General features: G+C 41.7%; 2 protein-coding genes across 2 annotated transcripts in view; one reads left to right on the plus strand and one right to left on the minus strand.

Moving 5' to 3' along the window:
* LOC132404552 (uncharacterized) overlaps positions 1-12,491 on the plus strand; it is a 111,415-nt gene that overhangs the window by 77,498 nt on the left and 21,426 nt on the right. The gene's annotated exons all lie outside the window — the stretch shown is intronic.
* LOC132404555 (myozenin-2-like) overlaps positions 1-12,491 on the minus strand; it is a 50,677-nt gene that overhangs the window by 15,752 nt on the left and 22,434 nt on the right. Inside the window, exon 4 of the mRNA XM_059988761.1 lies at positions 11,362-11,545. Within this exon, the coding sequence (XP_059844744.1) occupies positions 11,362-11,545 (184 nt within the window). The remainder of the gene's footprint in view (positions 1-11,361; positions 11,546-12,491) is intronic.

Here is a 12,491-nt window from a genome sequence, read left to right on the forward strand (position 1 = left end):
CAGCCATGGCATATCAGCAGAATGTGCAAAACCTCTCCCATCCAAAGTCACCGCTATTATGGTTTTCCCACCACCCCCACTACTATAAAACCACAAGAGGTTTTCTTTGTTCCATGTGCTGCTGAACTTATGCTCCCCTTGCCCTTAAAGGCAATGTCCCTGTTCACAAGCTTGACTGGTCAGCAGACATGACAGGAGCACTCAATGTCACCAATCGAGCTCTTTCCAACATGACGCTACTGCCTCAGCTGCGTGCTGGTGCGCCTACAGGTGTTACTGCTGACACATCAGACTATGCTGTGCACGGACAGTTGATCTGAGGCGTGTGGCTGCTGCTCGCCTTCTTCAGCCAGCAACTCCAACCCCCCGAAAGGAAGTACAGTGAATTTGCTGCGAGCTTCTCAGAACTACCTGTCTAGATTGGTTTTTCTTTTCCACTAGAGGGTTTCCATTTCACAGTGTTCGTTGACACAAACCACTCGTGCATGCAGTGGCTAAAATATTGGTCTGTATGGCAGCGATACCAGCTGGCCTATATATCGGAGTTCACAACTGATATCAAGGGGAAAATAATGCTGTAGCCAATTGCCTCCCATGGCCAGCTGCTGAGGCCATGCGCAGCAGGGTTGTCTATGCCGGCATGGCAGCTGACCTAGGTCAAGGCTCACCGAACAGCAGTCACAGGCTTGTAGTTGGCTGTCTTTAAGTTCGGGGAGGCTGAGGTTTCTCTCCTGTGTGATGTCTCATTGTTAGCCCTCACCCCATAGTGCCCACAAAGTGGAGGCATTCTTTTTTAATTCCAATCACGGCCTCTCGGACCCGGGCTGGAAGGCCTCACAGAAACTGGCTGCACTGCAGCCCGTGTGGAGTGTAAGCAGGCAAAAATTAACCAACATATCCAGGTGCCATTGGCACCTCTTGAGGTCCCTGAATGATGGTTTGACTATGTCATTGTGGACCTGGTTGGTCCCCTTGCCCCCTCCCGCAGTTCCACACACTTTCTTACCATGATGGATTGCACCACCAGGTGGCCAGAGGTTGCTCCTCCAGCATCGGTGACAGCCACAGATGAGGCTCGGGCGTTCATTAGGACCTGGGTTGCCCGGTTTGGCACTCCATTTGGTATTTCCCTTGGTCACAGTCCCCAAATCATTTCAGACCACTGGGCTCTGAGTGTCCAGAACCTTGGTGTTGGGATACATCACGCAACACGCATTGCCCGCAGTCCGATGGTCTGCACAAGTGTTTTACCATCCTTTAAGGTCTGCTCTGAGAGCTTCCCTGATGGTTGAGTGTTGGCATGATCATCTCTCATGGGTCCTGCTGGGGCACAGAACGGCTCCAAAAAAGGACCTGCAGTCCACAGCTGAGTTGGTATAAGGACAGGCATTACGAGTTGTCAGGAGATTTTATTCCTGATGCCGTGACCACCTAGTTCCGACTTCCTCGGTAAATTCAATTCCTTTTCATCTATTACTACTTCCCATCATGGCGTGCAGCATTCTTGGGTTCCTGTTGACTTACACTCTTCCTTGTTCATTTTTGTCCACCATCATGCACACCCTCTTAGGCCTCCTTTTGATGGCCCATCCGCCTTTTGGAATGCAGAGAAAAGACTTTGATCATGGATCGGAGGGGTAAACCCAAACGTATTTCAGAAATCATCTTAAACCAGCCCACTAAGACTTGGAGGATTCCACTGCCATTACAACGTGACCATGAGCATGTCAGCACACCTCTGGACCAGCCAGAGGTACCTGCTGTTACTTTATCTGTGCAACATAGGACCTGAGCTCGGCAGCCCATCCAAGCTCACAGTGCAGTTTAAGTAAATTCCAGGGGGGACCTGTGTCAGTTAATATAAGGGTTGGAAACATATGCATAATTCACAGCCACCAACATGGAGTCAGGTTTCACTTTAAGAGGCTGGTCCGATGTAAAATTTGTTAAACCTGCTTTATGTTCCATGTTTGGTTGACAAATTGTTATTGTTACATTTTCCCTTATGTAAAACGCCTTTGCCATTTTATTTTCTAAAACTTACAGTAGTAATGAGAAGAGGGGACATCCTGAGTGATGAGGGCCCTTAATGGTGAACATTGCCTTTTTAGAGGCATTGCCCTTTGAAGATGTGCTGGATGCTGGGGAGTCTATGATGGAGCTGGCTGAGTTTACAACTTTCTGCAGCTTTATCCAATCCAGTGCAGTGGCTCCTCCTTAACAGATGATGATACTCTCCACATTATATCTGTAGAAATTTGCAAGTAATTTGGTGATACGTCCAATTCTCCTCAAACTTCTAATGAAGTATAATTGTTGTCATGCCTTCTCTGCAATAGATCCTCAGAGTTGTTGGCACCCAAGAACATTACACTGCTCACCCTTTCCACTGCTGTTCCCTTGATCAGGACCTGTGTGTGTTCCCTTGACTTCCCCTTCCTGAAGTCCACAATCAGTTCCTTGGTCTTACTGATGTTGAGTGCAAGGTTATTGCTGTGACACCACTCAACCAGCAGATATATCTCACCCCTGTATGGCCCGTCATCACTATCAGAAATTCTGCCAACAGTAGTTGTGTCTTCGTCAAATTTATAGATCATGTGGCTATAGAGAGAGCAGAGAAATGGGCTAAACCATATCCTTGAGCAACACTAGCAATAGTCAGTGAGGAAGAGAATTTTTTCCAAACCACACAGACTATGGTCTCCTGGTGCAGATGGAGATGGAGGTACAGAGGCCCAGGTTTGGGAGCTTTTTGATTAGAACTAAGGGCATGATTGTGTTGAGCGCTAAGCTGTAGTCAATAAACAGCAGCTTGATGTAGGCATTGCTATTGTCCAGGTGATCCAAGGCCAAGTGGAAAGCTAGAGAGATTCCATCAGCTGTAGATCTGTTGTGGTGATAAGCAAGTTGCAGTGGGTCCAGGTCCTTGCTTGGGCAGGTGTTAAATCTAGCCATGACCAAGCTCTCAAAGCACTTCATCATGGTAGATGTGAAAGCCACTGGGTGATAGTCAGTGAGGCAGCTCGCCTGCTCTTCTTGGACACTAGTATGATTGTCGCACTTTTGAAGCAGGTGGGAACATCCGACTACAGCATTGAGAGATTGATGTTGTCCTTGAACACTCCACCAGTTGGTTTTCAGAGCTCTATCAGGTACACCATCAGGACTTGACACCTTATGGGAGTTCACCCTCTTGAAAGATATTCTGACATTAGCCTTCGAGACAGAGATCACAAGTCAGCAGATGCTGCAGGGATTCACATGGATGTCGTCCAGCTCCGAGTAGCTGGAAACCGGTGCTTTTATGCTGCCGGCTCAGATGGGAAACAGGTGCCTTAATCAAGACGCCCGCTGGACCACAGGGAAAAGGAAATAACTGGAATGAGGAGTCAATGGACCGGACTGTGACACCAACCAAAAGTAATTACACTTCAGATGTTGCAAAAGTAACTCACATGAGTGTTCTCAGATAAAAGTTATATTTCTTCTTGAATATGTTGTTAAAATAGCAATAACTGAAAATAGGGTTCAGCTAAGCATTTTAATTTTATACTGAAGTACATGATGCAAGGTATTCTGTTAATGCCATAAATATTTGAGTGATATTGTAATAATATGGAATGTTTATTCTGATCCATTGCAAAATTGTAAAAATATTTTAAACTACTAAGTAATAGCTAAACATTTTTAAGCCTGTTATAAAGATATATCTTTGGAAAGAGATACTTTTATTGCTGATACTACATCTTTAATACTTAAAGCTTAACCGATAAAGAGCAGGTATCCATACCTAGGCTATTTAATAAAATTACTAAAATCTATTCCTTAAGAAATCAAAAAAAGTTTTAGTGTTATGCATTGGTAAGTACAGAGCAACATCATTAAGGTAGTAAACAAAGGGTAAACTTTAAAGCTGGTGGACTTTGGGAACCAAGATTACTTAAATACATCTTTATTATTATAGCATGCCTATGACTGAGAAGGTAACCACTTTATTTCATACTGGCCAACATATCTGAATGTTAGCGCAAAGTAAAACTTTTTAGTTTCAGATAACATCAAACAAAATTACACTCTTGTTTTCAATTATTATGGGAAGCTATCTTGGTACCAAGATAGCACAAGGCATCTTGCATCCTGACTTGGTTCAAGGCACTGGGCTGGGAGAAAGTGGGAAGGGTCTAAATTGAGGAGAGAGACATGGAAATCCAAGAGGGAAATGAAGAAGGTACAGTCTAAAAGGAAAGGGATGAATGAAGAGGAATAGCTAAGATCTAATGGAATCCCAGGCTGGCCTCCTCTTTGGGCTCATTCCCCTGTTCCAACACCCTGACACAGCACCTGCTGATGTCTGTAGACATCACCCACCTCACTCAGCCCAACATTTCGTCAAGAGAATTGCACTTAACTTAGGGTTGGAGAGCAAAGCAAGAACCTGAGGCCCTTGAGAGGGCAAGGGCAATCGAATGGAGAGACATTCTGAAGGATGGAGCATGGAGAACTGGAAGAAAGGAGGGTACTGATCATCAGCGTGAGACAGAGAGGTGGAAGGTGGGAGGATTTGAGGGAGGGATTCAGAGGAGGGATGAAGGGAGCAAAGAGTAGAGGAATATACTGAAATAGGTGGGGGAGGGTTGCGGTGTGTGTGTGTGTGTGTGTGTGTGTGTGTGTGTGTGTGTGTGCGTGTGTGTGTGCGTGTGTGTGTGTGTGTGTGTGTGTGTGTGTGTGTGTGCGTGTGTGTGTGCGTGTGTGTGTGTGTGTGTGTGTGTGTGTGTGTGTGTGTGTGTGTGTGGTTATGCCTGTCCACTAATGCGTCCTTGCAGTGGAGCTTAGTGTCCTGTCATCTTGGACATTTTTGGCAACTAATCGCATCTCACTGTCAAGGCTATGCTGTAGCTGGTGTAGAATGCTCCTTCCACAAGTAAAGATCTCATGGAGGCACAATGTCCTATCCTTAACCTAAAGACAGAATGTGGAACATTAGGACCTTCACTGGACAGCAACAACATGACACTCCACTGTAAATTCCGAGGAGGTCAGGCTGTTTGACAATGACATCAGCCTCCTGAGTGCAGGAGATGACCAGTTCAGGAACATTGTTGTGGAATAGTAGATCAGAAGAGGGACACAGCTTTCATGGGCAGAGCTTTGTCATCATGCATAACCTTGTTGAGGATCACAGTGTGAGATAGGTAATTGCTTCATTATTGTCCTGTTCTCAATGTGCTTTTTAGCAAATATATCCCAACCATGGAAGTGTGGATGTGGCCTTGAAAATCCCTGGACCACATCCCAGAGTGAGACAAACTGATACATCTGTATCAGGGTTGGATGATTCAAACCACTAGCAAGGTGTGATTATCGACAGGGAGTTGGTAAAGTTAAACTTCAATAGCATCCTCCTCTTGACAAAATGCTTGGATCACAGTACTATTACAACTGTTTCATCAGAGCAACCACCACAAGAAATCATGGATCATGGGACTGTTAAATAATGTAATTTCTAACTGCAGAGATGTTCATAACACTGGCACCATAATAATTTGCAGATGATACTAAGGTAGGTGGCGTTGTGGATAATGAAGTAGGTTTTCAAAGCTTGCAGAGAAATTTAAGCCAGTTAAAAGAGTGGGCTGAATGATGGCAGATGGAGTTTAATGCTGATAAGTGTGAGGTGCTACATTTTGGTAGGAATAATCAAATTAGGACATGCATGGTAAATGGTAGGGCATTGAGGAATGCAGTAGAACAGAATGATCTAGGAATAATGGTACATAGTTCCCTGAAGGTGGAATCTCATGTGGATAGGGTGGTGAAGAAAGCTTTTGGTATGCTGGCCTTTATAAATCAGAGCATTGAGTATAGGAGTTGGGATGTAATGTTAAAATTGTACAAGGCATTGGTGAGGCCGAATTTGGAGTATTGTGTACAGTTCTGGTCATTGAATTATAGGAAAGATGTCAACAAAATAGAAAGAGTACAGAGAAGATTTACTAGAATGTTACCTGGGTTTCAGCACCTAAGTTACAGGGAAAGGCTGAACAAGTTAGGTCTTTATTCTTTGGACCATAGAAGGTTGATGGGGGGACTTGATAGAGGTATTTAAAATTATGAGGGAGATAGATAGATTTGACATGGATAGGCTTTTTCCATTGAGAATAGGGGAGCTTCAAACAAGAGGACATGAGTTGAGAGTTAGGGGGCAAAAGTTTAAGGGTAACATGAGGGGGAATTTCTTTACTCAGAGAGTGGTAGCTGTGTGGAAAGAGCTTCCAGTAGAAGTGGTAGAGGCAGGTTCGGTATTGTCATTTAAAGTAAAATCAGATAGGTATATGGACAGAAAAGGAATGGAGGGTTATGGGCTGAGTGCGGGCCAGTGGGACTAGGTGAGTGTATGCGTTTGGCATGGACTAGAAGGGCCAAGATAGCCTGTTTCCGTGCTGTAATTGTTATATTATTATATGGTTATAATAAGTATCAATAGGTGTTGGCCTGACCACAGCCTAATCTTATCTTATGGATAGGGGAATCAAGGGGTATGGGGACAAGGTATTGATAGTAGATGATCAGCCATGATCTCAAAATGGCGGTGCAGGCTCAAAGGGCTGAATGGTCTACTTCTGCACCTATTGTCTATTGTCTAATCTATTCTGTTATGTCCATTAACTTGGCAACAAAAATAATGGCATATGTAGAAAATATGCTGTAAGGAATTTAATATTGAATGTCTTAAAGACCCTATCAACATAGCTCTTCCAAATCAGTGCTTCCAGAATCCATACTCACTGAAGATGATTCCTGGAGTTTCCTGGCAAGCACCATGATTTGCACCTGGGTGGAGATTCTTTTCTTCCCTACCAGAAAACACTTGGACAAGAATTGCAGGGATTGATTAATTGCAGATGTACAAAGTTCTTGGATTGAAAGTTCAGATGCACCCCGGGAGGAATGAAATTAACAAAAATTGAGTCCAACAAGAAACAGTGACCTAATGAACTAATGACAAGTGGAAAATATGCAGAAGGTCCCAAAACTCACAAATAATCGTGACATGCTTGCATTCTTCAGCTCTGTCAAAATCACCTTAGCCCTGAACATCCAAGGGTCTTCCTTGCTGAGACATAAATGAACATCAGCTTCCAAAGGACAGAAAGAGAACTTAAGCTACTGGAAGAAATCCTTTGAAGGGCTCCTCAGCCAAGACTATCCTTCTCATTTGACTCCCAACTATCTGGTTCACCACTGAAAACACTCAGCAGGTCAAGCTGCACCTGAGGGAAGACAAAGGATCTTCATTGTTACAAGTTGAAGATCCTTTGTCATATTAAAATATTATAAACTATTTCAAATTTCCAGCATTTGCAGATTTTCTCAATTTCAAAATAGTATTTCTTTTGTCTGGGAAAAGGAAGCATGACAGAATCCCTCAGATGTGCCACAATCTGATAATCTTTAAGAAAAGAGACTAATCCAATTTTGTTAAGTACAGAGGAATCTCTTGTTGTCTGCCACAGGATATGTAGAGGCCAGTATTCACCCTAAGTGTCCTGCTTTAGTGACCATAGAGTTCCTCTCCAAGTTGTTTTGAGGATTCCAACCATCTGGAGACACAATGGGCATGATCCTTATTGTTTTTCAACTGTTAGAGAAATGAAGGCAACAGTACCAATACCCATACATGTGTTGTTTTGACTTCAAAAAAGCCTTTAATATCTTCAGTCAATACTGACTTTTGAACTTCCCTATCAAATTTGTCTGTTCACAGAACCTTGCCTCCATCTTAAGTTTACAACACAATGCCTTGAGAGCTACAATTTTACTCAACAGATCCAAAACAGAATCAATAATAGCATCAACTAGTGTCAAGGAGCACTGCATCATCACCCTGGCACATTTCTCAACCCAACTTCTCACTGAAATAGCACTAATCAACAAAGCAAAGTGAAAGAATTCAACCTGTGTTAACTTTGTTCAGAACCAAGGTCATCCCTTTGTACACACTGTACAATAATACGCAGATGACATTTGCATTCCTGCATATTTAGAGTTAGAGCTCACAACAGCGTAGGAGAGAAGGTTCATTACACATTGCATTCCAAAAACAAAGATCCTCTACCAATTTATCTCTGCTTCACAATGTCACCAACAAGAATACTGACCGATCACAAGAAAATGTGAATTACTTCCTGTATTATAGGACCCATCTGTGAATGAATACAGGCACAGATGACAAAATCCATCATAGGTGCTAATGTTGCAGCATAGCCTTTGATCATCTGAGAAAAAGGATGTTGAAAGATTACAGCCTCCACCTTGAACCCTGTGTTCCTCAATATTTCAGAAACTTGGACATACTGCAAAAGGAACATCAGATCACTAAAGAAATGCCACCAATTCTGCTGCCTCAAAATCTTCAGTCCTCCGGCAGGAAAAAGTCACGGGGAGAAGGCAGGAGAAAGGAGATGAGAGGAATAATAAAACAACCATGACTGAATGGCAGAGCAGACTCAATGGTATGACTGGGCTAATCCGGCCCCTAGGGCTAAAAAAAATCAAATCAGCTGCAGTGTTCTCTCCCAGGCCAGCACCCCATGATTGATTTCAGTTGACTCTCATTGGCCAGCCATACAATCTATATGCCTGACAACCGACTCTCAAAGCAGCCACCCTGTTCCAAATTATCTTATAGCAAGTGATTGTCATAGAAGCACCAATTCAAAGATATTCTTAAGAACCCCCTGAAAATATGAAACATTTTCATGGATTCACAGAAATCCCTGACGCGTGATTGTTCAAAATGGAAAAGAAATGTTTGGCATGGCATTGCGAACCTCAAGTTCATTCATAAGCCACACACCAAAACCCAGTGTAAGGAGTGGATGGAGAGCACCACGGCGCCTCCTCTAAAACTACCTACCCACTGGGTGCATTGGGCACCTCCTGTAGTATCTGAGAGTCTCATGTTTGGCTTCAGCAATCATCTCGGAACCAACAGAACTGGAGTCATCCTCAACCACGGATGACTGCCTAGGAGACAGAAAGTACCTTTATCTCAAGTGGAAAATATTACCAGATTTTCTGTATTTCTTTCTTGTTTAAGTAACAGAAAGTTCCACTGAAGTATGTAACTATTCTAACCATCAAAGGAAACAATTAATTAGTGAGTAAGAGGAATTTCTTTATCCTAGTATCTGAAGATTTAAATCATGTTGTAAATAAACCTCTGCCTTTGATTATATATTAGTCTACTGACCTCACTAAACAACAGCTCTGCTGAATCACAAGAGTGAAAGCACTGTAGGTCTGAGCATGCAGGAAAGACAGAGAAAAAGAAGAAACTTAAGAAGGATAATGATGGCGGACAGCGTGCAATTTTCAACATCCTCCTCTGTTTCTCTCCTGCAGAATCATAACTACTGGAGGAAGATAAGATAATATTTTGGTCGCCACTTTGATGTGCCATTCAATTTCGAAGCAGGTTTTTAAATAGTTATCCAACAATCATACAGTTGAAAGGCAGCTTAAATATATAAGTCACAGTCTAATAACGGTTGTAACACACTAAGTACAAATTAATGGAGAAGCTGAGTAATCCAGTCAGTGATACTCAATGAGACAGCTGCAGACAGCTCAAAACAGAGCCCCATTTTTCCTCAGGAATTAGTGTCAATACGGTGTCCAAAGAAACAGCAAAGAAGCAATATTTTGTCCATATGGTGTCTGTTTGTCAATTATTTCAATGGAGACTTAAAACTCAATATTATTTTGCCTCTTTTAACCAGATTTAGACTGAATTTAAAAACATTTCAAGAGACAAAGACAATTAATAAGTGCATTAGCTAAGACCACATGAATGCATATTCCTGAACTCTGAATATATAGAAGTCTTGGCATTTTATTTTTACTTTTAGCACCAAAATCACAAAAATGTAAGTTGGAAATCAAATTATCTCATGATTAATTACTTTTGCAGTATTGACTACCATTGCAAGTGGAACCTGCAATTAACAGAGAATTCCACTGGTGGTGGATGAGAGCAATTCCTGCAGAAGGGTTAAAGCAGTTTAAATTTCAGCAGCTTTGGGTTTGTGCTCAGAATAATTTGTGTTTGTGTGTGTGTGTGTGTGTTCGATCTTATTTAGAATGAGGTATCCATTATTTCTCCATAAACCCAGTCCTTCTGCCTTCTCCATCTCACTCACCCCCACTTCCATATCCTTTCCATACTCCCACTACATTCATCTTTCATCTTTGTCAACTGTAGTAAATGAAGGAATCTGGACAGGGTCCTAAGGCACACTTGCCTCCAACACATCCATATAATGCTTACAGACTCTTTTCATGCTACCTAGATCAGTACATAGACATGGTACTTCAAACCTCTTCTGTCACCTAACTCAGTGATCTTCATCTAACAACAGTGTCCTGAATTAACAACCCCTAGAATCACTGGCTATCCCACTTCCTGAACAACCAATTATTGCCTAACTCAGTGTTATCTCTCTTGTTGTCCTGAATTTATAAGTCACAGTCTCAACAATTGCCAACAGCCAAGTGTTATCCCTCTTCTGATCCCCAATCCTCTGATCCCTCAGGCCTCCCTCCTCCACAACCTCCAGAGCTGCCTTCAGATTCAGACTTGCCTTGTGCTTTTAATACACTATACCGATGCAGCAAGTGTAATGAAGAATTCAATAAAATTCAGCTGGTCTTTGGGAGCTACTGAATTTTCAAGTGACAGACCCATGACTAAAAGAACTGATGGATTATTGAATGGATCATTACTTCTCTGCAGACACTTCATTTTAAAAGCTGTTGACATCCTTTTAAAAGGTCAGCAATATCATGAAGGATCCCAACCACCCTACTCATGCGCTGTTTACCCCACTCCATAGCAATCACACTAGGAGCACGAGACTCAAAAACAATTACCCGGTAACTTCCTTCAAACTGTCAAGCTAACCACCACCACTACTTTATCATTTTCTGTCAGAGTCACCTTACATACAGAATGTAATTTTTTACCTAATGTCACTTTATGTACAGACAATGAGTCTATGTACATAAGCTAATCTTATGTATTTGTATTTTTGGGATTTTTACTGTGTTCTTTCCACTTGTGTGTGTTTTTTATGCTGCATTGGATCTAGACTGACAATTATTCTGCTTTCTTTTACACTTAGGTACTGAAGAATGACAGTAGACAGTCCCTGAATCATAAATCTTTCAGTTAATTATAGTAGATAGTAATGTATACAGACAAGTTTTTAACACAAGAACCAGCGGATTGTTAAATATTATTATCTGAAATAGTAATCCTTGTGGAAGCAGATTGTTCTTTGAATGAATGTGATTTACCTGTTAAAAGTCTTGTATTCTGTCAGTTCTGCCCTTGGCACGAGCTCTGGCATTCTGGGGTGTAAAGCTGAGAGAAGTTCTGGATCATCAGCAATAGCTTCCTCCCATGGTGTTTGATATGATTTTGGTACAGATGTTGCATTAAATTTTTCAGGTGGAATTTCCTTCAGTGGCTCTGTGTATCCTATATAGATGGGCAAAGTAAACACTATATTCATCAACCTTGACATGATTGGTGTCAAGTTTTAGCATAATATCTTTTGAAGTACTAGGATGGGTAGTGAATCAGTCATAGAAAATACCTTTTGCTGCGAGAAGTTTGTAACTGGAGAAGTGATTAAATTAATGTTCAAAATCGAAGATCAATAGGTAATGGGCATATGGTAGCCTAGTGGTGTGCACAATGCTCTTACATCCTAGGACATTCTGGAGTTCAAAGTTCAATTCCAGTGTCATAAGGAGTATCAGAAAATCCTTCCTGTGGAATGTGTGGGTTTCGCCAAGTGCTCCAACTTCCTCCCACAGTCCAAAGACGTATCAGGCAGGCTGATTGTTCCGTGATTAGTTTAGGGTTAATTTAGCTTATTGGGAGCTGCTAGGACAGCATGGGTCAAAGTGCCAGAAGGGCCTACTCTGTACCATCCCTCTCAAACAGAATAAAAATTTATAAAAACATAGTACAAGCAGCAAGACTGAAAACCAAATATAGAAAGGAAACCTATGACAGTGGCAGGAAAATAAAAATTAAATCAGAAAGGAAAAATAGTTAAAGGCACAACAGACGGCAGAGAAGCCACACAACTGAAATATCAAAAGGTTAGCTTGAACTCAGAGAAACCTGGATATACTGTACTGTATGAAAGCTCAAAGGAAAGTTGGCAACCACTGTTGTTTACAGTACATACTTGATGAGTTCTTATCTTTCCATTTAAAAAGTAATTGCTATGAAAAGGAAAGTGCAGTGGAGGCATAATACATATTTTAATTACTTTTTTTAAGTATTAATCTCAGCGGATTGCCTGATGGCCAGTTGAGTCAGAAATCTATGCTGTAAGATAATTATTAAACTATGATCACTGATGGATTCTGATCAAATAAAATACTGAAAACTACATTTCTTTTATCAAAAT

This window comes from Hypanus sabinus, chromosome 14, assembly GCF_030144855.1.
Source record: "Hypanus sabinus isolate sHypSab1 chromosome 14, sHypSab1.hap1, whole genome shotgun sequence".
NCBI classification, from domain to species: Eukaryota; Metazoa; Chordata; class Chondrichthyes; order Myliobatiformes; family Dasyatidae; genus Hypanus; species Hypanus sabinus.